The sequence below is a fragment of the Crassostrea angulata genome, chromosome 8 (assembly GCF_025612915.1).
Source record: "Crassostrea angulata isolate pt1a10 chromosome 8, ASM2561291v2, whole genome shotgun sequence".
NCBI classification, from domain to species: domain Eukaryota; kingdom Metazoa; phylum Mollusca; class Bivalvia; order Ostreida; family Ostreidae; genus Magallana; species Magallana angulata.
The window spans coordinates 13,726,393-13,752,504 of NC_069118.1; the positions used below are offsets into that span (position 1 = coordinate 13,726,393).

The 26,112-nt window shown below is 30.6% G+C and overlaps 1 protein-coding gene across 1 annotated transcript; it reads right to left on the reverse strand.

The window, feature by feature from the left end:
- Positions 1-2,745: 2,745 nt before the first annotated feature.
- On the reverse strand, positions 2,746-9,169 carry LOC128161617 (protein kinase C-binding protein NELL1-like). Its single transcript, XM_052824931.1, has 11 exons — positions 8,890-9,169; positions 8,701-8,773; positions 8,440-8,531; positions 8,152-8,349; positions 7,608-7,697; positions 6,725-6,859; positions 4,594-4,737; positions 4,183-4,332; positions 3,830-3,973; positions 3,358-3,510; positions 2,746-2,996 (listed from the first exon to the last, which is right to left on the reverse strand). The coding sequence occupies exons 1-11, from the start codon at positions 8,918-8,920 to the stop codon at positions 2,812-2,814; spliced, it is 1,395 nt and encodes a 464-aa protein (XP_052680891.1). The 5' UTR covers positions 8,921-9,169; the 3' UTR covers positions 2,746-2,811.
- Positions 9,170-26,112: the final 16,943 nt, after the last annotated feature.

Consider the following 26,112-nt stretch of genomic DNA (forward strand, 5'->3'; position numbering starts at 1 on the left):
TTGGAAATTACTCATTTCTTTATTCCCCTCTTTAATAAACAAAACAAACTAACTAACATAACCGATCTAGATAAATATAATTACATGTATCAAAAATAAACTTAAAAAACAAACTACACATTCATCCTTTACCCACAATATTGCCTTTTCGATATTTGTCATCGTTGTAGACCCGTGTAACAATCTGTTAAGTAGGTGCTTGCACGAAAAAGAACCCCTTGCTGATCTACATTTTCATTAACGCATACAAAGAAAAAATATATTTTGATTTATTTTGATTTTCTTTTGATGTAAAAAAAAAAAGAGAAGAAATTGGTTCTTAGTCTCTCTTTATGCCTGTTTGTTAAAGGTTAATCCAAGTTCATTTTGAATATCCTTTTGAAATTTAAAGAATGCAATGTAAATTTTTTTCATGCAATATTTCGGATAAAGCAATGAAGAGTTGTTTCTTGAAATTTTATTAGACCATAAAATTGAAAAATGCTAACATTGAAAATTGTGCCCGATTTCTTTCTTTTTTTAAGGTAAAACTTTATTGATTTAAAAAATGATTCTTTGAGACAAACAAATTGACATAATCAATAAGAGTTTGACAATCTCTAACTGCAGGTCTGTAGCTTTTAGTCAAAAAAAGAATCGGATGGACGACCTAGGACACAGATCGTCCATCCGAATTTCTTGAAAATTGCCATTATTTTCGTACGCGGACGCAACACCCATCGAAACTAAATGGTTCGTATCTAAAGTTTTAAGTTTTAACTGCTTTGAAAGGTAATATTGGTTTTCTGATACATGTAATTATGAACATGAATAATTAAATAAAAATGGTTAAAGTTACAGTAAAATTACCGGCATCGATCTTCTCCGTGCGCGGATCTAGAAGGGGAAGGGCTCCAGTCCCCCCCCCCCCCCAGCGAAATTTCTTTCAATTACGTGTACATTATAAACTTACCAAATGTGCCTCGGACATCCCTTGGCAAACTCAAATAACCGTCTGACTTTTCAACCCCCACCCCGGAAAAATTGTCTGATCCGCGCATGTTCCCCCTCCTCGAAATACAAAATTATTCTTCAAAACCCCTTGTAAAATTTCCAGGATCTCCGCATATATACTAAGCGATTCATTGGCGCTTGCGTTCGATAAAAATGCGTGTAAAACGTTTGCCAATGGTCCTTTTACCTTCGTACCGGGCATAACCACAGTCCCACTCTGTGAATAAAATGCGGCGAATCAAACTAGAGACAACGTGTTAAGATCTGTATTTGCTTATAAACATGTAGTATCATCGTTCAAAACGTACTGTTCAATTATTATTTTTTTTTACTTTACTTGTAAAATTCAACATCTGTTTCGCAGTTTTTTCTCACAGTTTATTTCTTACATAGTTACTTTCTTTATTTAGTGATTGACACTTTTCAGACTTTATATGTGATTTCACAGAGACAGAGTGTCATGTCTCAAGGACTGTTGATCTCTTAAAACAACATTATGCAATTTTCAGATTTTCATTTCTTGGACATCAAAGACTCATTGAGATTATTTAATTATTTTATATCTGTGAACCTTTCACTCAGCTTACTTATATCATTACCTGTCAATTGCAATTTATACTCATTGTAAAGATTCTTATAAATAGTTATGTACAATTGTCAATGCGCAGTCTGGAATACGGCGGCCAGCCTCGCCCGCGTCCGACTCTCCCAGAGTCTTGAGTCCGGAGGCCACTTCTGGCCATATCCGACTTGTTTGTAACATGTCTGTCTGTTAAATTGTTATAATGTTGCCATCGTTGAGTCTCGTCCAATAATGTGGAATCCTGCATCAATTGCCTGTTTATTTCTCTGGAACTGTATACTGGTTGACCGGACCTTCGGGAATACGGCAAACCTACCCTTCATTTTAGCTTACGGCCCACAGCGCGCCCCAACCTTTTACCTTATACACTTTACGCCAACATTCCCTCACCCGGTTCGTACTGCACACGACCGATGCAGATCCAGACGAATTCTCTATCACCGTAAAATCTACGCGGTCACAGAAATATAATACTTTGTTTCTCAGTGTTTACACATCTAATATTGTACTATGGTCAGCTATCAGTTTTTTGTAATACGTCACAAGTATGACGCAGCTACGACGGAAAACCTAATCGTTGCTTGCAACGAGCTCGTCTCTAGTTGTTATTATTATTATTATTTACTTGGATTTTGACTCGACAAAATGTATTTTAAATATTACTAAACGAAATCATTTCAGTAATAAATGTAGAAATTAATAGTTATTTTTAAATAATATGATGCGACTTTCAGTACTTACAAAGTAGTCAGATGATATGAAAAGTTAAACTTATTATTTCTTACCACTTCCGCCGGTTCTCAAAGCTGTTGCAAAAACAAAACACATCGAAATTGATATTCCAGTTGTTGAAAATGAAATTGCAGATTATAACGGAATAAATTGACCTTTTTTTAACATTCTCTTTGAATATAATAGATTGATGTAATATGTTATAGACAATAACAAATTTGATTTTCAATATCAAAGTAGATTGTTATACGCATAGTTACTCACGGGCTAGTTTTATTTTCCTCTTTAGAAATAAGAGCAAATAGCGTAAGTTGCATCATTCCAATTTTCAATAAATGCATCACTAATAAGGCAGTTTTTATTTTGGGATAAATTTTGGGGATAAATACTGGTTACACGACACAGACGAAAATGATTTTAGGGGTGTACATTTATATAATGAACAATATTGCTCTATACTGAATATATGATATTATTTTTTAAAAACAGTGCTTTAATTTTTTTTAACAATCGGTTGTTCTTTTCTTATGCAAATAACGTTCACCTTTGAAACATTTCAGATGTTCAACGTCTGCTTTGAACCCTTCTTTACACAAACACAATTTTCTGTTACGTATTTCCCTGCAGACAAATGATGTCCCATTGCACTGATCATCTATTTCACATTCCTCAAAAAGATGTTTATTCTCTGAAAACATATCTTTTTATTAAAAGCAATAAAATAGAATGACTATATGGTGCAAATATCAAGCAGTATGTTTAGTAAATAAAATTACTCTATTGAACATTTTATCAGCTTAACAATTTCTATTTAGGTGCATATACGTGCTACGACATCGTTTTAACGAATTAACCAACAAGTAGCAAACCTTAGCTTAAAGACTTACATTTGATATGTGTCTTATTAAGTTCAGTTTCAGTGCATGAAGAGTTTTTAATGTAAAAAGTTAGAGAATATAAATGATACGTTTTTTTAAATGAAAATATCATCGTCTTTTTAACTGTTTAAGTTGTATGTATATATCATATTTCAATAACATACACCATACCTTGTAAACAACTTTTTCTGTATCTCAGAAATCCTGTATTGCATTGGCAGGTTAAACTAGTAGATCCGTTATGTTTTGCTCCACAAACGGTAGCATTCCTTGCGCCTATGCATTGTCCGTGTATATAGCACGGTTCGTCAAGAGACAATTCCGCTGAAATAAAGAAAGAAAAAATGGTCTGATTGTAATGATTATAATATATAAGAATCAACATGAAGGCGTTCATTAAAAAAACGTTATTGTAATTGCATATGCAACACAAAAACAACCGACTGAACTAGTTTAATATCAAAGAGTGCTTTAAAAATCTTAATTCAAGTTTATTATTACTATTATTATTATTATCAAGTTTTTCATTGCATCATTTTTGTCGATAATTAAGTCAATGAGTGTGATATAATAATGTAAAAGAATGCGATATATAATGTAAAAAAAGATCAATCTTGAAATTATGTCTTAACTTCCTTCATACATTTTAAGCATAATCCGTTGAAAACTCTATTATCTTCTCTGCAATGGCAGATTTTTACTCCGTCTATATATTTACACTCATTGGCTCCACCATATTCAGTACACTGCTCAGACTTTTCACAGGACTCATAAAGACGACGATTTTCTAAAGTCAGAACAAGTTTTTTTTTCAAAACAGTGAATTGAAACAACTGCAATAATTCCTTTGTAAGTACTAATGAAATATATATTTCTGGAGTTTATTCTCGTCTTATGATTTACACCAATAAAACAAACTGTAATGATTTTTTGTAAGTACTAAATAAATAAAATATATAGTTCTGAGACATATAATTTCAATTGTATGTATCTTACTTTTGTAACACTTTAAACCAATTTCGATGTAATCATCGCTACATATACACGTTCCTTGTGTATGATGTTCAACAGCATTGCATCTCTCTGCATTTTCGGTCCCAGTACATTGTAAATCACCTCGACAATTTTCATGAAGGACAAGTCCACCTACCATAAATTCTCATTAATTAATTAACGCAGAACCTTGGTCATATTTTAAATTGTAATAATAAATTTTGTTTCGCAATTGAATACAATAGATAAGATGACTCTGAAATGTATTTCCTTTATTGAATTATGCCTACAGTAAAACATTAGTAATTTGTGATTTTAATTTGTTGACAAAAATATTCATCGATGTCAGTTACATTGTGTTTTTGACAAGTACTACAGATTTAAATAAACGTCTCTTGCGTTTATAGTACATACTTTTGTAACATTGGTTTCCGATAGCAATATAACCCTTCAAACAGGAACACACTCTTTTCCCTTTCAACTCATCCTGTAAACATTGTGAAAGATTTCCCATACACTGGCTATCATATTCACAGATTTCCTCCAGAGGCAGTCGACCTGTAAAAGGAAAACCCATAAGATGATGAATAAAATACATTTTAAAAGAACCATGGTTTAAAAACAACAGGCTACTATTATTTCAGAGTGTTACATTTTGCAACATTGTAAAAATTCATAAGAAACTTACTATTCGATTCGATAATGTAAGTTTAAAATAAAATAATATAAGGTTATATAGACTTAATTTCCTCCTAATTCTATTAAAGGATTTCAAATTCAAACTATAAATTCATGCCAAAACAAAGAAACCACTGATTTTAATACAAAATCAATAAAAAGATAAATACATATATAGTGGGATGTTTTTCATTTAAGAAATGAATTTAATACTTGGTTCTTTGATATGACGATCAAAAGACAATTCATTAAATTCATTTCTTATTATTAAGCAAAAGATTTAAAGCCACAAAAAGTAGAATGGCATTTTAATAAAAGTATTATTAATATAAGCGATATTCTTTATAAGCCCTAATTGGATATAGTGTCACTGAGTTGAGGCAAAGGGACCGGATCCAACCGTATATGAAAATAATTTATCTGTCGATAAAATTAGTATGTTTTTGCAATTTTTGTGAGTTTCACTTAATTACTCTTAATTAAGGAATGAGCATGTGCACAAGCTATAGTGACGCTATAAGCATTGTAAAATACAATGGCCGATAATCTAAAACTCCTCATATTTAAGAATTGGAACAGCAGTGTTACCGCGGTAGTAATCAACAGAGGCATCAGAGAAAATTTACAATCCATCAGATATCTTTTCAAAGCTTTTTCCATTGACAGAGCCCATAAGTGTACTAAATGTAATTCTATTTTAGACAATTTTGAAACCTTATCAGAGCTTGCGAAACGAAACAGACGTGAAGTTTCTATTTTATGATTTAGAATAAGACACTTGTTGAATAAGCATGTTTTACTACGTATTAATTTAATGAAAAATCAAATAGTTTTAAAAGCATTCACAGCTATTATGATTCTTGAACGTTATTTAAATGAAGAAAAAAAGTTTAATGTTAAAATTAAATTTACGATAAAAAGTCTGTGCTTTTGAATATGCAATAATTGTATAAGTATTAAAAAATATATTTGAACGGACCATATGAGCCAAGGAAGTTGATATGTTTTTTTTTAGTTGTTTAATTCCTTGTTATAGCGCCATTGGTAAGACTAAGTTAGGCGGAAGGCTTACACAATGCTCTCGCACAGATTATTTTTTACAACACAAGAGGAAAATAATTTCTTGTTGTTCAACAATCAAAATGATATATTTACATCTCCCAAGTATTATTTCCTCTATTTCTTACGAAAACTTATAGTTAATTCATAGCTCTAGAGAAACAGCCAGACTGAAATCTACACGCCCCATTTATCGATTGGTCGAAATCTACAGCGGCTGAAACTGACAAGAAAATGACAGGACAGATATCTACACGCCCTGTTTATCGATTTGTCCAAACCTATAGCGACCTTGGAAAAATCACGAACTGCACGAAATAATCATGACGATGTCAGACTCAAAGTCTCACAGGAGACGATTTGGCTGTTTCTTTTAGCTAACTTACTTACGTACATCAACAGTAATTTAATGAATTTTACTGACTTTTCCTAATCAATTTATCGATTAGCTTAAAGAAAGATGTTAATATAAACAATAAAATGCTTTCTTTGATGATTCATGCGGGTTATGAAGGTACCGGTAGCGATCATTGCAGAAAAAAATTACATAACCCGCTAATGCGGGTTATGTATTTTTTTCTGCAATGTCACTACCTTCATATCCCGAATGAATCACCAAAGAAAGCAATTTATTGTTTAAATGACACAATGATTACGTGAAAAACATAGTGCACATAAAAGAAAAAAAATTGTATATTAAATGCATATACAAAATATGCATGCAAGATGAATGTGCACAACGTGGTCAATAGATTTAAGATTTTCAATATCAATGTAAATATATGCATAAGTAATGACATAAGCATACCTTTCAAACACCGTCCTTCAATGGCTTCATAGTCTTGTTTACATTGACATGTTTTCTTATCGCCGGATGCTTTACATTCCAAATTTTTTGAACACGGTAAATTGTCGTCACATGATTCCTTATAGGTTCGTTCCGCTAAAATTTAAAGAAAAAAACCACACATTTAGAATTGGATGTAACATAGATATACTAGAGGGCTGCAAAATTTTCTTAAAAAAGTATCAGTACATTTCAAGAAAACCTGTTACTTGAATAATATTTTTAATACTATGTTCAAGTTTTAAAGAAATTTTAATGAAGATGACTACATAAGCAAAGACAATTCATCAAGAAAATTGCGTGGTTTCTTTTGACTTTCACTTTCCTCTGAAGCTTAGAAATAAAACAGAAATGCATTTTCATTCGTTTTATAGAGAGTATTAAGCAAAATGATGTTTTTTTTTATTTTAAGGTTATGCTATATAATTTTATAATTACCAATTTTCAATGATTTATCACAGTTTAGATTAGTGAATTATGTAATCAAGAATAAATGTAAAATTGCTTATAATATCCGATTGATCTTACCGTTATTATCCGGTATTTTTCGCGATGATCTAATTTTCGCAGAAATTATATTCAGTACTTTATTCTATAAGAAACTTTTAAAATCGCAAAAAATGACTGGTGCAAATTAAAAATGCTACACATTTTCCCCATTTTCGCAAATTGTTATTGTGAAAATGCATAATAATCCTTAAAGTAATATGCAGTATACCTCAACCTTTGTTTTAGCATGTTGCGAAACTTTTTTTTCTGACAAATAATAACATATGGTCAAGTACTTCAACTCTGTTATTCATGCTGTTTCAGGTCTACATGTACATTATGCATCTATTCTTACAAACACAGAATTCCTGGTTATCACCCATTGCAGATCTACAAACTTCGTTTCCTCTGATGCAGCCCTGGTCACATGTTGTTCCATTCACGTCTGAAAACATTTATTTAGTAATTTAAAGCAAAAAAACTGTAGTTATATCAAACATTATTGATTATTTATCGTCAAGCATTCTTTATGTTTACCGAGTATTTAGAGTCACCATCTTCCATTTCTATTCACAATGATTCACAAGTTCATACCCATTACTCAACATTTTTTTTTATTTAGCCAGTAGCTAAAAATCATGTTATGCTTTGTACACAATGGTCAGGTATCCTGATAAAATTACTCTGACCATGTCCTTTTAATTCAATACAAACTAACATTGCAACTCAACTACAAACATTACATTTGTATTGTTCCAAAGAAATAAGTTATTTCGATTTCTGTTCTGTTAATCGCTTTTTGTATTAAAGATAATGTACCAACTTCTAGATCCGCGCATATTTATCACGTTATCAAATTATCAATAAACACTACATTTGTAAATACTTAAGATAATTACCTGTTGGTCCTTCACAAATTAAGAGACCTTCAACTTTTTGTAAAGAAGATTCATAACATGGACCGATTTTAGTTTCAAAACTGTATTTGGCACCAAAAGCGAAGTACTTAGTGTCAAATTCTATGAACATTGATCTTGAAGATTTATCAGTTACGTTTGTAAGGAAAACTAGACATGACTCTTTTTCGACTGAGTGATCTGGAATATAAAAAAAAATAACTATTAAAATCAAAAAGAAGAGAGCGAAACTGTTCTGTGTAATAATATCTCATATATGTTAAATCTTACGTTTTTTAATGATGTGTGGTAAATTTGATGGAAGAAAGCCGCAACTTTGATCACTTCTTACAAACGACACAACATCTTTGTAATGAAATTTTCTGAAAGTACATACAAAGCACATATTAAAAACTTATGATAAAAATGATCACCATTTATATTATAAAGTAAAACATACATTTGACGATACAAATTTGATTATACTTATCGTCTTATTAAACTTAAGATGTTACAATCGTTCCTCAAACAGTATCATATACAATCGATTACCCAACAAAAGATAGGGACTCAGTACAAGATGTCTGTATCAAATTTAGAATGAGAATTCTGACAGCGACAGGAACTATAATAAAACAAATGATGACAGATATATACAAAAACCAAACTATAGAAAAACGATTAAATCATATGCATTGAAATGCATATTCACTTCATTCTTACTCAAACAGATAGCCCTACCTTTGAGAACTATAGCTCGTGTTGGTCCCATTGTTTAAAAATGAATTAAAATCTGCTTGTATCTATATTTTTTCATTGTTAATAATTATGTCAAAAATACACACTTCCTTGACCCACTTTCAAGTGGTATTTGGTGTCTGGTACTTATTTTTAAATGCTAAATCCTAAAAAAAAGATGAAACGCGGAAACATTTTTTCTTTGATTCTTTTGTGTCAATTGTATTAGAGAAATACATTTTAACTATCAATTTTTAAAATATTTTCTCTGAGTCAACATTTTTTTTTTACATGTAAAAAATTACCATTTGACATAATTGTCTCTTTCTGCAAGATCTTTTGTCTTTAAAGATAAAAGATATGTTTTTCAAAATTCGTGGCCACATAAATTTTGTTCTCACGAATTTTATGTATTCAAATTAAACGTCCATTTGAGGAGTTTGCGGAATGATACGTCTAATATTTCATCATCACATAGCCAATATTGCCTCAAGTTAAAATCTCGCAAAATGTATCACGTAATTTTCACTTCAAAAAAACTTAACGTAAAAACTTATGTAAAAGTTCACATGATTTTCATACAATTTTAATGTGAAAAGCCTTTCATTTAAATTCATGTGAATTGATTCGTGTGATTTTCACATGAAATGAAAACAATTCTTTAAATCAACACTGTTTTGTATTTTTTTCATTTGAGAATTTAACTTCAGTACTGGCTGTGAGTTGCTGAAGTTAATTTATAATACTTTTGAGATTAAATCAAAGTGGCATCACAGGTTAAAGCAGAAGACGGACTACACTGTGTATGTTATGCTGTAGACTGGTGTTATCTGGGTGTCAATCTTTTAAGATTAGTTGTATATTTCTAAGAGAAAAAGAGTAGTGGCCATGTTGATCCTGTTGCAGCTCTTCATTTATTCTATCCGTGAGATTTCAGTTTCACTTTCAACATTGACTGTCTGAAAAAAAATGGTCGGTACTTGATATGACTTCCATATTATTATAAATACATATAGCGTGATGTTGATGCGTATATTTGAATGAACTACGCAAATAAAATAAGATAATAATAGAGAGCGCAGCGAGCTTTATAGACAACGTGTACGAACGGAGGAAATTCCAGTTGAAATCTGCAGATTGTTCTAAAAAAGTTGTGTAGATCCGCGTGAGAAAGTTCTACATTTCCCAATAATCCTTTGCTGTGCATAGCAATATGGTGGAACATGAAGCTTGTCTATCTCTTATCTCTTAATCGTATACATCCATTTCATTTAACAATAAAATAAACCTTTAAAAACACTAAAGTAAACAACACATATGCTTACGTAAATAAAAGTGTACCTATCTGAACTTTGGCTGACATATGACGTCATTTCCTTCACCGAATTTATCCGACTATTTACGAGAACTGTCGAGCGCAAAAGAAAGTATGACGTCATATTGACTTCGCGCTATAATAAGTGCGTTCAGAGTTGTACCATTAGTGAAATTGAGATCTACTGCTGGCAGCATTTGGTTGTCATTGGTGAACTTTGATAGTCATTGGTCACCATGTGCTGCCATTTGTAGCAATTTTAATAGGTTGATCCATAAACGATTTTTTGTCAAATTAAAACAAATGGTAGCCTTAAGTTACACTCAATTACCAAATGGAACCATCTGAACATATATCCGAACATAAAAAACAGTGGGGAAAATTATCCTCCAATAACTTTACTGTAGTAACTGTTTTTCCCAAAACATGTATCAAACAAGCTTCCTTTAATGGTAAATTCTACTACAATAAATCGATGTCGTCAAAATACAACTATTTAACAATCCTACATGTACTAATGTTAAGACGACATCGAATGCTACAATATAACTATCAATTTATCATTTATGCAAATATCGTAAACATTGTAAAATTTGGATTGAACTGAACATATTTTATTGATTAAATCAAATGAAATAGATACAAGCCCTAAATAATTTAGGTAGTCCTATAAAAGAATATTATAAAAATTGCCAATAGTATATATGACTAAATATGAATATGCATAGAGTCTACAATATATATTTGTTTTTATTTTTTCGCAATCAAGCTTCGCTAATTATTTTCAATGCAGCTTCATTATTTTTCCCCAAAATCGTTTCCGAGCGATTCTGCAATTCTTTGATACATAACGGGTGTGAAGAAGGCCTGTCTCGAAACACAGATTATTCTAACTAAGCAGAGTGTAGTGAAATTAAAGCATTATTTAGGCTTAAAACTTGGTTATGTTAATGTCAACAATACGGTGTATCGATGATATTGTATCTATTTCGTAAATTTTCGATATCATATGCAACGTCAACCCGTGCATGCACGGGTCAAAGTCTAGTAGTCTTGTAAAATTCCTATTCATATTTAACGCCAGCAAAAGTATATGATCACCAACTTTCTTATAATGTTTCTAGGTACATAGGTAGGCTTTAGAGGCCAACATTTGTCTTCGGTTGTATTCATTATATTCATGCAACAAGATATTTACATATTTTATTCAAACAAATCGTTATTTACATTGGTTTCTATAGATTTCTTACAACACACCATGATGAATTAGCATAATGACGTCATCTACCAAACTTGCCTAAACTAATGACTGCTGGTAGATTTGAAATTGAAAGTATACCAATGGTTAACATTGGTAACCAATTGCTACCTTTGTAGATATAGGTGACCGAACTTGCCGTTGGTAACAATCTGGGGAACACTGAACGCACCTAATTTCCAGCGATTAATTTAGAGGTGGATCAAGCATCTGTACTGGGTGTAACGTGCAGTAATTACTCATGCAGTATCAGTGTAACGGTGACTTCTCAGCTGACTAGTTTTGTTTAGATATAAGTTCCATGCTTAATTTATTGTCGTATTGATCCAACTGTGGTATGCATATGTTAGATAGGTAACCAAAAATTATTTTTAAAAATGTCTACAACGCATATTTAGCATACAAAAATTAACAACATTCAAAACAAAATTGATGATACAGAGGAAAATAACAACAAGTTGGTAAAATATTTCGAGACAAAGCCAATTAAAGTTTTTAGATTGGGTCAAGTCCATGGGTTGTTCTTTCTGCTTCGCCACAACGGTCACTCCTTTTAACATATTAGTTAATTAAAGGTTTATATGAAATTATATTGAGGATCAAATTGAGATCGGTAGTCCTTCAAACCGAGTTTGCTCGTATTTTCTGTACAGATTACTAAAGTTGTTCGGGTTTGATAAAAAACACAATAAAATCCAATGAGTAGTAAAAGCATTGTATTTCATGCATATGTTTTAATTGAAGGTGCGCTTAGGTAAGACGTAACTATGCCAGCAACGAAATATGAAAACAGGACCGATCATATCTTTCTTACGAATGAACATGTCCTTGTTTTTGTGAGTGCCTTTTTTATTTATACTTAATAGTTATAGGATTTTTAAACCCATTTAATTCTCATTTTGTTACAGCAAATAAATTTGTTATAACAAAATACATTTCGTGGTTCGACTATTATTTCGTGGGACAAAAATTTATTTCGTGGTCACAATTTTTATTTCGTGGCCACAGTTTTTATTTCGTAGCCACTAATTTTGTTTCGTAGGAACGACTTAAAGTTCGTGGCCATGACTTTTTTTGTGTCCACGACTTTTATTTCCTGACCAAAAATTGTTATTTCGTGGGAACAACTTTTATTTTATTTCGTGGCCAGAGTTAAGAAATAATATCCAAAGCATATGTCCTATGGCAGCCACCGTAAAAATCTTCTAGACACTGTTGTTAAAATAATTATGTATGTTCTACTATAGTCTTTCCCAAGATATTTGGCATATTTGGACTATATTTATTAAAAATATAGTTACCTGTAAAAATAGTGCAATTAAAATCGATGAAAGGGAACATTTTCAAGATATATTCATTGATTCATTATCATTTTTCACTCTAAAAATTTACAGGAACGAAAACATTTCTTAGGGAGTTTTATAATGGGGACTGTTTACATCTTTTCTCTATTTGAAAGTCACTCGGAATACCTCGCGTAATTTTTCAACGTTATCACCCAGGCTTACTGCAGAACAAAATCCCCGTAGACATTACATTTTTAGCATTGTATTGAAACCTGATAAGCTAGAGGGGGCGTTTCAAAAAAGAAATCTTGGAAATGTTTCATACTTTTGAATGAACATGTTTTGAACTATGAGGTATCTATAAATATTGACTAATTAAGCAAAATTTGAATCGAGGATATCTTGGGACAGAGTATATTAGCAAACAATCTAGAAAAATAAAAAATATATAAATTAAAGTACAAAAAAAAATAATAAAAATGATACAAATACTAAAAAGACATAAATAACCAATTAAAACATATACATATTTTTTTTTTAATTTCATTGAAATGATGTGTATAAGTAAATCTCAATACATATAGAAAAATGACCATTTTGAGTAAAGCAATTTAAGCGTGTGTTTGACATTACCTGATTTTCTGTGTCGATATGTCATACGGTGGTTATCATAATTCTCATGTAATGTACACACCAAGGTAAGTTGCATACACCCCTCTTCCGAAAATGATTTTTTTAAAAGCACATAATATGGAAAGATTATTGGTATCAGCACTGGCGTTAACATTATTATGTTCAAAGGTCAAACACATTTGAAAAGCATCAAATATCATTGACTTAATGACAGAAATATTAGCACACCTACATGTAAGCAAATGGCTTAAGTGAGCTTTTAGTGAGATTTAGTGCTTTACTGATCAAAATTTGGTCTGTCGTCGTCTTTGTCGTTGCCTCTAACCATACACGTTTAATTTTCTTCTCCATAACTACTGGGCAAATTTCAACCATAATTGACACAAAGCATTCTTGAAGGAAGTGCTTAGAAATTTGTTCAAATAATTTTAAGGGTCAGGTTCCCTTTAAAGGGGGGATTAAAATTTATTGAACATTTGTTAGTATTATTAAAAACCAGAAAATCTGCAATTTGAGAGGTAGTGCAGATTCAAACTTTTTTTAATCATGATTAATGGTGGTAGAGTTGGCAACAAAAGTAGGTTGGTGTGGAATTTCTACTATAGAATAAATAGGGAAAAAAATCTTACGGAACAAATATAATTTTCAAAAACTGAAACACCAAAAGGAGCTCAATGTTTACATGTAGCTTAAGAAATTGCGGAGAATATTTTGAAAATCTTTATACAGTGTAAACAATATATTTGCAAATAAATTGTCAAGATATTTTGTATTTGATACTACATGTATAAAGAAGGTCTAAAGCTTTTCTGATCAATTATGGCTTATGGCTTAAGTTGCTTTTTTTCATTACGGCAGTTAAGAAGATATCAAAATGTACACAGAAAATGGGTCTATAGAAAACAATATTAAAAAAAAAAGTTATAAAGAGGATAACAATTATAACCCAAAATAAGCAAGCAGAGTCTATTACAGAGATATTTATATAATTGTTTCATAGATTACAAAGAGGTATGTATCATTAAAAAAATCAACGTGAGTAACTGAATAAAACATTTTTGCTTTTGATTTTCATGAGCAGTCTGAGACCCTGTAGGAGGTAATATACATACAAATCGATGAAGGTCGAATATGGTCGAATACAGAGCGTCACACAAATCGTACAAGGGCAGGCATGGGATGTGTACAGGGAAAGACAGGTTGTTCTGGGGGTTTGTAATGGAGGTGACAGAGAATAAACGGAAGAAGATAGTAAAACACATAGGTCAACATTAAAAAATATATAAAGGGGATGTTTCTACGTACAGGATTTTAAAACTTATTGATAGAGTTTATGTACAACATTATTTAAATGGGCCCTTTTATGTAGTAGGACCGATTCCAGGTGTTTTCAGATGGGCCATCACCAAGTTTCATGAATATGTCCATGTACCCTGAAAAGAATTTCAAAATCTGAATTATTACATGGATTTGCATTCATTCTAAATTGATTTGCAAAACTCTTACTCTTATTCTGATATAGTTTTTGTCATTTAAGACATACTTGTTTTTAGTTTGTTAGTTTGTTTTTTTGTTTTGGTTTTTTTTTTTGGTTTTTTTTTTTTTTGGTTTTTTTTTTTGGTTTTCTTTTTTTGTTTGTCTGGGGTTTTTTTTTGGATACCATTTGAGAATGAGTTATATTTGTTTGTGCTTTCACTTTAGCCTTCTTTGGCAAAAAAACACTTCCGATCAATTAAATACCAAATACATAGCTAATCAAGTATATATTAGAGATAAGAAAGTATAGAATTAAAGTTATTAAAATTCACTCACAAAAATGCTTGAAAAAAGATAATTTTCCGCCAAATATTGTACGCACTAAATACAATACGTTTACATAAGTAGCCTAACAAACATTAAAAAGGGTGAGACATGTTTTTCATATATTGAAAATTATTAGCACAAATATAGTAAATCTGGCACTGTTTAAACTGTACGATTGGAACCTTGGTTTGAAGAAATAACTAATCTGAATATTTAAAAAAAACTGTCATATTTAAAATTGTGCACCAAAATATATTTCATATTAACCATCAATTATAGATTTTGCTTTCGTGTTTTTTTTTTTCACAATTAAAGTGTCGTTTACTAGTTCTGCGAAGTTTTTTTTAATCAATCTTTTTATTTACCTATTTGTCATTGACCTCTCTGTGTATAGTTGTCTTCATTTCAATGTAAAAATTAAAACAAATATTGTGCACATCACAATACAGAAAATCAACACCATCGCTGCCACAGATGTTTGATTCTGTCTTTCTAAAATTTAACAAATGTTATAAAATTAATACCTTGTTAGCTTAAAGAAACTAAAACAAATTCCATCGACTATCAATTAGTATGTTAGCGTATGATTTGCACATCTTTTATTTACAGATACATAATCATTATTTATAATTACATGTATTTTGATGATAAAGATGAGAAAATAACCTTAATGTAACTGATAATTTATTTATTAAAGGATTGTAAGATTTATTCATCAAAAAAGTACATTTACACCATATACAATTTACCGTGGGAGAATCGCCAGAAATATTGGGAATTCAACTTCGCATTTCGAAGGACTAGAATATTGATTGTCTCCGCTTTCAAATAATATAAACTGCATGATAAAGGTGAAATAGATCATAAAGTCAAAGTTTGTGTTGGTCATTGATCCGATTTATCTATGTATCTACGCAGTAGTCTAAAACACTCAAAACACTAAAACAATTATATTTCATTTAGATTTCAAATCCCTGGCTGTCGAGTGGTCAAATTGTTTGGAGACATTATCATATACCAGTATGACTTTAATGTTTGTCTTTGCTTATCCGGATCGTGCTACCGGCAATTACAACAAGCGAAAAAAAAATTAATAAACATCTTAGGTTCAACAAGGAAATCTTAACAAATTTAAGGAAAAGTCAATTTGGGTATTTTTCCACATAAAATATTGTTAACGTACGAACGTTGGAAGAGTTACATGTATGTTATGTTTTTGTTTTTGTTTGTGTTTTTTTTTTGTGGGGGGGAGGGGGTGGGGCGGAGAGAAGGTTATAGGTTTATTAAAGGAAAAACATGGATATTGAAATTCATTTATTGAATTTGCCAACAAAACTAAGTAAAAACCTTGTAGTTTAAGAAGTAGAAAAGCAAAATATTGACATGTAGATGGTTTAATGTTTCTTAAGAGAATTATGTGTCTGATATTGATTACAATTACCGTTAATTATTCAAATGTACTGATATATGTATATCAAATTAAAAGACTGTGTGTTTACCAAATATATCATATCAAATTTAAATGTTTTAAAATCCTAAACTGTGTTCATTGCATTGTCACAATTAGTAAAATTACTATAATTAGGAGAGTAAGCTCTCTCGATTATCAGTAACAACTATCTTTTATCCATTCAATATACCGATAATTTTCATCTGTTGTAGATTTTGTACATATTGCAGTTAAATATTTTCTCTACACAGTTAATTCGGTTTTAATTTTATTTTAATAAATGCCATTGTCATAGAAACAAAACTGTCAAAATACCAACAGAAGCTGTGACCAGAATTTATCCCGTCTCCGAAGCGTAGAAAAAATCAACTCCTTTGTACGCTTGAGGCACATCATTTACACCATTCACGCCATTAACACTTTGTCAGCGGAACTTTCATTGCAGCAAACATTTAGTACGTAAATGTTTATAGTTACATGTTCTTAAGACATAATGTGTTGATGTGCATTTTACCAGGAAATTTTGACAACATCGTGAATATAGCCACTAACACCATTGACGCCATTAGCACTTTATCAGCGGAAATTATCTTTCATTGCAGCATACATTTACGTAAATCTTTATAGTTAAATGTTTTTAAGACACAATGTGTAGATGTGAATTTTACCAAGAATTTTAATTCTACCATTTTCCTGCAAATTTTGGTACTTTTGAATTTAAAAATTTGTTGTTTAAATCAAAGTAAAGAGGTCATATGCAGGAAGTTTTGCGTTAACAATTTTAAGAGTTATGTCCCTTTATACTAAATCATTGATTAGATGTTTTTTATATATTTTCTCTTATTTTTTTTCATCCTGACATTGTGAATTATACACCAACCGAAAGATTGATATATTGAACAAGGTAAACAATTTGGTTCATTCATTAATTGATGTTTACTAATGCTATATTTCATTTCACAAAGATGTGAGTGGACCGATATTGCAAATGCCTTCTTGCTCAGCATATTGTTCATGTACGGACTGTTACGAAATAAATGTAGGTTCTATTGTTTGTTTCTTTATTGATACTGATTTCCTTTCTTTGTTTACTTATACTTCTAAACCTTAGGATTAATGTCAACTAATCTCATCAGAATCCCGAGCTATGTGTATAAAAAAATATTTACTTTTACTTCAAGTAAAATATTTTGTGTCTGTCCCATAATGTCCCGTAATGTTTCGGACATAAATGACACAGTCTTAGTTTCGTTTATGTGGGCTTCTGTATATTTTTTTTTTACTTTTTTTCTATTTGAGAAATTTTACAATTTGACTCTATTGGATTATTTCTTGGCTGTACGTACCTTTTACACAGCTGCAAGCCTTTGTCTCCGTTATTACTTCTCGGTGGTGTGCTGTAATAACAATCGATAAAATCCGTTTAATATATACTTCTAGAGAAAATGCGGGCTGTATTTTAGAACACTTGTCCATTTCTAATTATACACACAATAAATAATTTTCAAATCAAAACATGGATTTTAATTACTTTCATTATCCTATTTTTTTTGTTAATATGAAATTGATTTCATAATACAATTTTCTTATGATGGCTTGATTACTAGTGATAAATGACAAAATGCTTTTACTTTACTGTGTTTCACACTACAATGTAGAAACATAAGCTGTAGTTACATGTTGATAACTCAACATCTTGGCATATACAGAGAGAACATGCTGTGCTTGCAAAGGCACCTTTGGATATTTTCTTTTCCAGTACATTTCTGATCTTTTATGCAAGGTTCGTTTAATATAAGCTCAGCTGAAATATTGATGAAAGATTAATTTATTAATTAAGAATAATATTTTTATTCATATACTTATTAATAATCAAACGTTATTATATAACTATACAGTAATTAACATCTTCAAGCAAATTTAAATACCATAGAGACGTATTCAACACTGAAAGGAAAACTTGATATTAAGATATACGGTATTTGGTTTAAGAAAAAAAGTGGTATCATAGGAGCTTTCATGTTCAGCATATCATCTGCAAGTTTGACGTCTATAACATTTCAAAATCAAAAGAAATATTTGATGCAATTATTTTTTTTCTACGTCAATGTTATATGTATATGTTACATCTAAAATGTGTGCTTTCAATATTTTCATTTGTTTAAAAATAAACTTACAATTCTTTATAAATCTAATAAATTACCGATCATTCCGTTGCAATGCAGGCTTATCACCACCATTTGCAAATGTTCTTTGGAATAACATGTAGTGAAACTTTGTTCAAACGTCTTATTTATGTCAATAGCAAAGTATTTGAATTCCACTTCAGTGATTTTGGATTCAGCTGAACCATCACCCACCAGATTTGTATGAATCTGACAGAAGTCAGATTTAGAATGGCCACTGTCTGAAAATCATTTACTTGTTATGAAAAAAAGATAAATCACTCGAAAAAAAACCCCATAAATATTGTTTGTCACTTGTTAAGAATGAAACGACGTCTTGATAACTGTATGTCCTAAAGTCAAATGAATTTTAGAAATATACTTAACATAATAAGCAAGTCTAAAAGAATCTGTTTTTGCTAAAACATACAGAACATTGCTTATTAAAAAAAACATACCCACCCTACATAGTTGAAAGCTGTTGTGTATGAGATCTGCATCATGCACATGACCAATATCTTCAAACGAATTGAATCTGCAGCGTATTAAAACATTTTTCTTTTAAACATATATAAATTATTCAATTTTCATTTAATTTAATCAGCAATGACATGTTCAAAATCTACTTTCAGTACTTACCAAAAAGTAATTTGAAGCAATACCCAAATCTTATGATATACATATTTACTATTCTGGTATTCTTGAGAACAACACAATGATACGTGCATCGTTTAAATATATACGAATATACCAAAATTGTTATCATCTTTCTTAATATATAAAAAAAATAAACAGGTGGTTTGGTATACATTTTCTCATGGGAATTTTTCGAATAAGCATATCATTTATCTAAATAAACTTGAAAATTAAGCACAACTTATCTATACATGTAACATCGCTGTATGTAGCAATAATATAGTTTAATAGAACCCATCTGTGTATCAATATTAGTTTTTTCAAGCAATGTTAATGTTATAAAACTAGTGAGAGTTTTATTTAGTGACATTTTCTGCAAATTTGATTCAAACGATGAACATTCAATGGTATGAAAAAATCCTAAGATTTCCCTTTTGAAACGCCCTCTCTAGCTTGTCAGGTTTCAATACCCGGCTAAAAATAGAAACTCAATGGGGATTTTGCATTACATCAGCCATAATTAAGCCCGAATTATAACGTTGAAAAATTGGGCAAGGTATCTCGAGTACTTCCGAATGGAGACATGTTTTTTTTGGTTATTAATTAAAGAAAACTACTTGCGTATACTATTGGGTTTCGGAACTAAAATAAAGTAAACTGCTATCAACTAATCGTTTTAACTGTTTGCTTGCAAAAAAAGTTAATTATTTTTTCTTATTGATTCACATATTACACAATTGATTGAAACATTTTTTTTTTCTGGGGGAGATTGTTTGAACAACTAAATATCATTGACGGATTTATACTTGTTTAAAAAAAACTTGTGACTTTTAATTAACAAAAATATTACTTTAACATTCTGAATACCAAAGACTAAAAAGAGGTGCATTGATTTCTTGTTTGTCGAATAAACATCACATAAAATCTTCCTGCAATACTTCGGAGAGTAAACATCGTAAATATTACCAATTATATGAAGCATATTTTTTATTCTTCAATTTTATGAGCTTTCTGCTTAATTTTGATAAGTCGCTAAATGCATTAATAGAAATTTCCCTTAAAATATGTGTAAAGAAAACATCTTCTTTAACACGTTTTATGAATTTATCGATTTTTTTCTATTTTTCAAAGATAAGATTTTTTCTAAAGTAATACTTTATACTTTAAACAACTTGCATGATGAATGACAATGCATGGCTAAATGCATTAATCCATTGTCTACGAAATAATAATACAATAAAACTAATGTCATAAGAGCATGTCTACGAGAAAACCATGCAAAAGGTGGTTGGAGCAAGGTTCTCTGATCAACTTCATATTTTATGTGTAACAGTGTGCATCTATATGAATTAATTTGCCACATGTCGAACTCATTTTTACTCCAATTTTCACCATGCAGTCTTCTGAGAAAAAAATAAAAATCTGAATATTTACAATTAATCTGGTTGCAAGGTATCTGTGTAATCTTAACTGGACATGTCTAAACTTGAAAGGAGTTAAGACTTGAAAAATCCTCGTTACATTTTAACCTAGTCCAAATACCAATCGCTGTGGATTCACTGTTAGTTATAGTTATAACAGGCACAATGATTTTCATAAATAGAAAGAGAGTATAATTCATGATTGACAATATTAAGGGACTTTCACACCCCTGAAAAAGTTTGTAATACAAGTCCTATTTCTATATTCATTCAAGATATGAAATTTAAGCATGCATTTTTTGACTTCAAAATGATGGGGGGTGATTAATTGGAAAAATCAACTTTTCATAAAAACAAAAGCCAACGCTATATTGATCTTGGGACCTGTGGGAGATCAAAGTCATACCCTCTGCACTATAGAGATAGGCACCCGAGTTTGGTAACAAAAAAAGTTTCACAATGGGTTAGGTTCGCCATGTTGTGACATACGGTCATAAAAAGTAAAAGTAACATCTTGAATGTCAAGGATCCTCAAACATCAGTGAAAAATATTGGGCATTTCACATAGCAAGTCCATCTGCTTTTATTATGAACATAAAAGTGTGACCTTGAAAATAATAAAAATAACTCATCAGATTTTTTTTTATTTCAGGGTATTGATTCACTAAAAGAATTCATACCAAATATGACTTCAAAATAAGGACTCTTATTCCAAGAACAGGGTTCTCCTTATCCAGGGTACAAGTTCCTCTCAACCACAAATGTTTAATTTTGCAGTCATCTTTTCAAGACCTTCAGGAAAATTATAAATGCATTTAAAGTATTTCTATAGCTGTTTGATACAAGTGTAGAAGGGGTGCACATTATTAAAAATATAAATTCTAAAGAAATATGTATATATCAAAGTATCCAAATGATATTGACTACCCAACTTCCAGTTCTTCTAAAGTCAATGTGTTAGTTGAAACCAAATTGTGTTCTTCCTGTTCTAGCAAGGTGACCCCACACAACATTCAGCACGGCGAAAAACGTTTTAACAGCTGGTTTTCGCGGGTAATTTGTGACTGCTGGTGTACCAGTGTTTGTCAGAGCTTTGCAAATCGTTAGACATCAATTGTCATAGCGGGACTGTACCTCCAGCGATTCATTTGTCGCAAGTCCTGTAAAACACATGTTCTTCTGTTTGTTGTTATTTTCTGTGCATGCAATCCCAGGGACATTAACAAAAATATTACGTATATATTTTTTTTAAACTGCATTTATGAATTAAATTTTGCTTTTAAAATCTTTCAATTGTCTTACATTGTGAGATCCTTAAAAATGTTCGGCTTATTTACCGATAATTACTGAATACTGACAAAAATATATAAATGGCAATAACGGGCACTTGACTTCTTGTTTAACGAAGGTCATCGACGGGGTTTGATTTTAATCAAAAGTAAATCATTTTATATGGTTTTGATATAAAAAAAAAAACTTCATTCAAGTTATATAAATGAAAAAATGCAGAAATATGAATAAAAACTTTCACATGGCAGTTTATACTAAAAGAGAAACATATAAAAAATGTTTATCCTTCGGCAATAATTGGTACTCGTGTGTTAGAATTTACAGCATAAATAACGTAAACTGTTATTTTTAGTGAAACGACATAATTGTACACAAAAAGAAGTAGGACAAATGATAATGCATAGAGAATAAGGTTAATTTGATTAAAAATATATTAAATTCTGACGCTAGCGCGAATTATGGAATATGCCAGCAGAGCTGTTGCATTTCCTAACGCCATGTTCACTAAATAACGTTGTTTATTTCTTAAATGAACGTTAAAGAAGGAAGAAGGAAAAAATACATTAACGTGGATAATAACCACGAATAACGTTTCCTGTTCAAAGTTCAATTTTCATACAAGGTTTTAGTCCTAAATATAACTTTTACGATGGATGATAAATTGAGTTTAAAACAATTAATACTTTTTAAAAACAATTCACTAATTTGCATGTTTCATTAAATCAAAGTATGTCATGTCGGAAATTACCAAAGACAACGACAAAGCATATAAATCAACATTTACTTTGATTCATATCTTTGAACTTGACATACCGCGTTAAACAACACATCATCAAGTTTAAACAGTCCTCAAAATGGCTTCTAAGGCAGTGTTTGCAATTCTTTGTATCTTAGGTACGTTGCATTTGCCTAATGTATAGCTTATTTACGTTACAGTATGTCATATTTGATAAAAGGGCACACTGTTAACATTGGCTGGCTGTCAATTTATTCAGGATAAATGAATTTCATTCAAAAAGCAAACAAATACTTGTAATTAAAAGATTAAGAGTTTATATAAATACCTATTTATTGAACTGATAAAGGAAATTTTTGGAAATTTAAGAGGTAAGAATATTTTATTAAAGCGTGACACATATACTATATCATATCGTCATACTGTCATAGTACGTACATTAGTACATTGTAGCACTGACTAGAAAGCCTGACAAATAACATGCATTTTTTAATTAAGCTGAGTATACCAAATTTTAAATATAACACTAAGCATTCTTCAAACAATAGATTCAACCACTGTTACTCATACATATATCAGGGTTTTCTAGGTGAAGTTTTGTATAGAAATGTGCAGGGATCATCATGTTATAATCCTCTAGAAAACCCACTCAAGAAACAGAAAACACTGTAAGCATAGCTATCATTTTACAACTGTTCCTCTCACTATTCTCATTACATTAATTTCAAAGCGCTCTTTTACATCAATCAACTGTAGATCTGTTTTCTAGATATATTTGAAAAGTCTTAATTAAATTACAGGAGTATTCAGAACCTGATGAAAATATTAAACGTGCCGCATTTGGACGTATGTTGAAGTTGAAATATAGTGGTGCCCTATTCAAAATAGCATTTTATACGTATTAACATAAAACTAATTTAATAAACGTACATGATCCTGTCAATTCCTAATGTATATACCTGGTGTATAATGTTTAATAATTCAGTTCGTAATTTAATTTCAGCAAAGAACATCAGTCAGAATACACAGCGCGGAACAGATCAGACACCTCCACGGAAAAGGACATTGGAAATGTGTTTTCTGAGAACGTGTTTCGATGTTAACTGTACGTGTGTTGATGCAAAGAAAGCTACCTACTTGAGCTCCACTACAGATAAAATAACCCGATTGAGGACCGTTGACTAGTCTCTCCATTGCATGATTCTTAATACAAGAATAAACAGGGCAAAGAACGAGCTAGAGAAACAAAATACCACTCCAAAAAGAGGTAATGCTATGTCGTCTGTATAAAAGGGTGATTTGTAACAGAATGGTTGTGAGTAAACATGAAAGTTTGTATAAAGTAAGTGGATAAATAATTAACAATATTTAAATATTTATATGTATTGGTTCATTAACATTTCATTTAGTTTCCAACTTGTTGTTTTGATACATTGTTGAACTTCATTAAGAATAGATCACACTATTCCAATTTGAATTCATGAAACAAGACTAACAACAGCATCTAATAAACATTTAATGGGTTAAAATACTACCTAGGAGTAGGTTAAACATTTTATTATGATGAAAGATGTTTTAAGTTATTAAAAATGATTACCCACATTAAGATCTACAAACGAATCATATTTTGAATGCAGAACATCGAGAGTGTAAAGGCATTACATGTACTTAACTATCTCCGTTCCTCAGCCGTGTTCGATCATTTAAAACTATTCGGAGGCGTTTTCTTTCATACCATAAAACTCTCCTTTATATAGACACATTTACATGTAATTAGTCTTCTAGTGTTTATATCACGATCACTTATTCTATGTAATAATTCGTTAAGTGGCTGCACGGAAGTCTACGGAAGTCTACTACGTAGTGGTAATGGAGTTCGAGCCACTGATGCACCGCTGCAACCATTTTTTTTAAATCTCAATTTGTATATTTATTCCTTTATATCCATCATGGACAACTTTGCAGTAACTTTATAAAATGCACGGATGCTATTAATAAATGTCTTTTTATTTCACTTTATTTATAAAGTTGTAAGGACATATAACATCCTTACGATGATAAAACCTTTGAGACTGAGGGCCATGGAACCTGAATATGTCATTTTTAATTGAATGAATATGACTGTATACATGCGCAAGTCTTTTAAAAATCCAGTGTAGATACAGGAACTTAAGAATTTAAAACATATCAAATATGTTAAATACATTTGATATTCAATAAAGATGGAAAATTCAATGTTCTAACAAGTAAAGTGTATAAAAAGTCAAAATATTGAAATTGTGTAAATCATTGACTGGATGCTTAATTGATTGATGTTCATATTAACACTATGAACGTTAAAGAAGGAAGATATATATGAATGTGAATTATTTACATGCGTACCATATCCTGTCCAAAGTTCAATTTTCATTCAAGGTTATTATAGTTATAAAATTAACTTATACAATTTCTAACCAATAGAGTTCAAAACAGCGCTACTTATCATGCAATTTATTCGTTTTATTTCAGCATTTACTAGTTTTCATGTTTCATTTAAACGAAATACTTCATATCGGCAATTATAAAAAACATGTTACTAGAACAGTTCTGAAACGTGTTTCCTATTTTTCCTGTCCTGTTTTATGTCTCTTTAATTATTAATGTGCTGTGCTAATGAATAAATTTCCACTTTGACTCTCATGGTTGTACTTGGTACAAAACATTTAACAGGACGCCCTCAAGTTTAGACAGCTGAAAATATATACAGTCATGAGTGATCATCATCAAATGTCTCCTCAGTGTGGTTCCTAATGCAGTTTTTGCAATTTTATGTATTATATGTAAGTTGCTTTTTACTTATGCGTAGCTCTTTACGTTACATTAGGACATAAATACTGTAAATATACTGTACATTGTCAATGGTTACCCATCAATTTGTTTTTTTTTTAAGATACCAATGGTACCAGTTGGGTTTGATTCTATAGATTGATTGGCTCTCAATTTATTTACAAGACAAATAATAAACAAAATAAATACAAACAAAAGGAAATTTTTTAGGTTGAGTGAGGAGCGGTTTGCAGTGTTCGAAAACTCATTTGTCATTAAGAGTCATTTTAATCTGGTATAGAGATAAAATGTAATTTAAAAACCTGTAATAAAAGAATAAGAAGTTATCTAAACATTTACTTAATTTAATCATTGATATAAGAAAAAATATTGAAATTTATGAGAGGTAAGAATAGAAATAACTAACT

Bases quoted from the DNA above. Each gene is read 5' to 3' on its own strand.
- LOC128161617 (XM_052824931.1), bottom strand. From the start codon at position 8,920: ATGGGACCAACACGAGCTATAGTTCTCAAAG. The intron at 8,532-8,700 runs GTAATCGATTGT...ATGTACTTTCAG, and splicing joins GAGTCCCTATCTTTTGTTGG to AAAATTTCATTACAAAGATG. The intron at 7,698-8,151 runs GTAATTATCTTA...AAATGTTTTCAG, and splicing joins AATTTGTGAAGGACCAACAG to ACGTGAATGGAACAACATGT.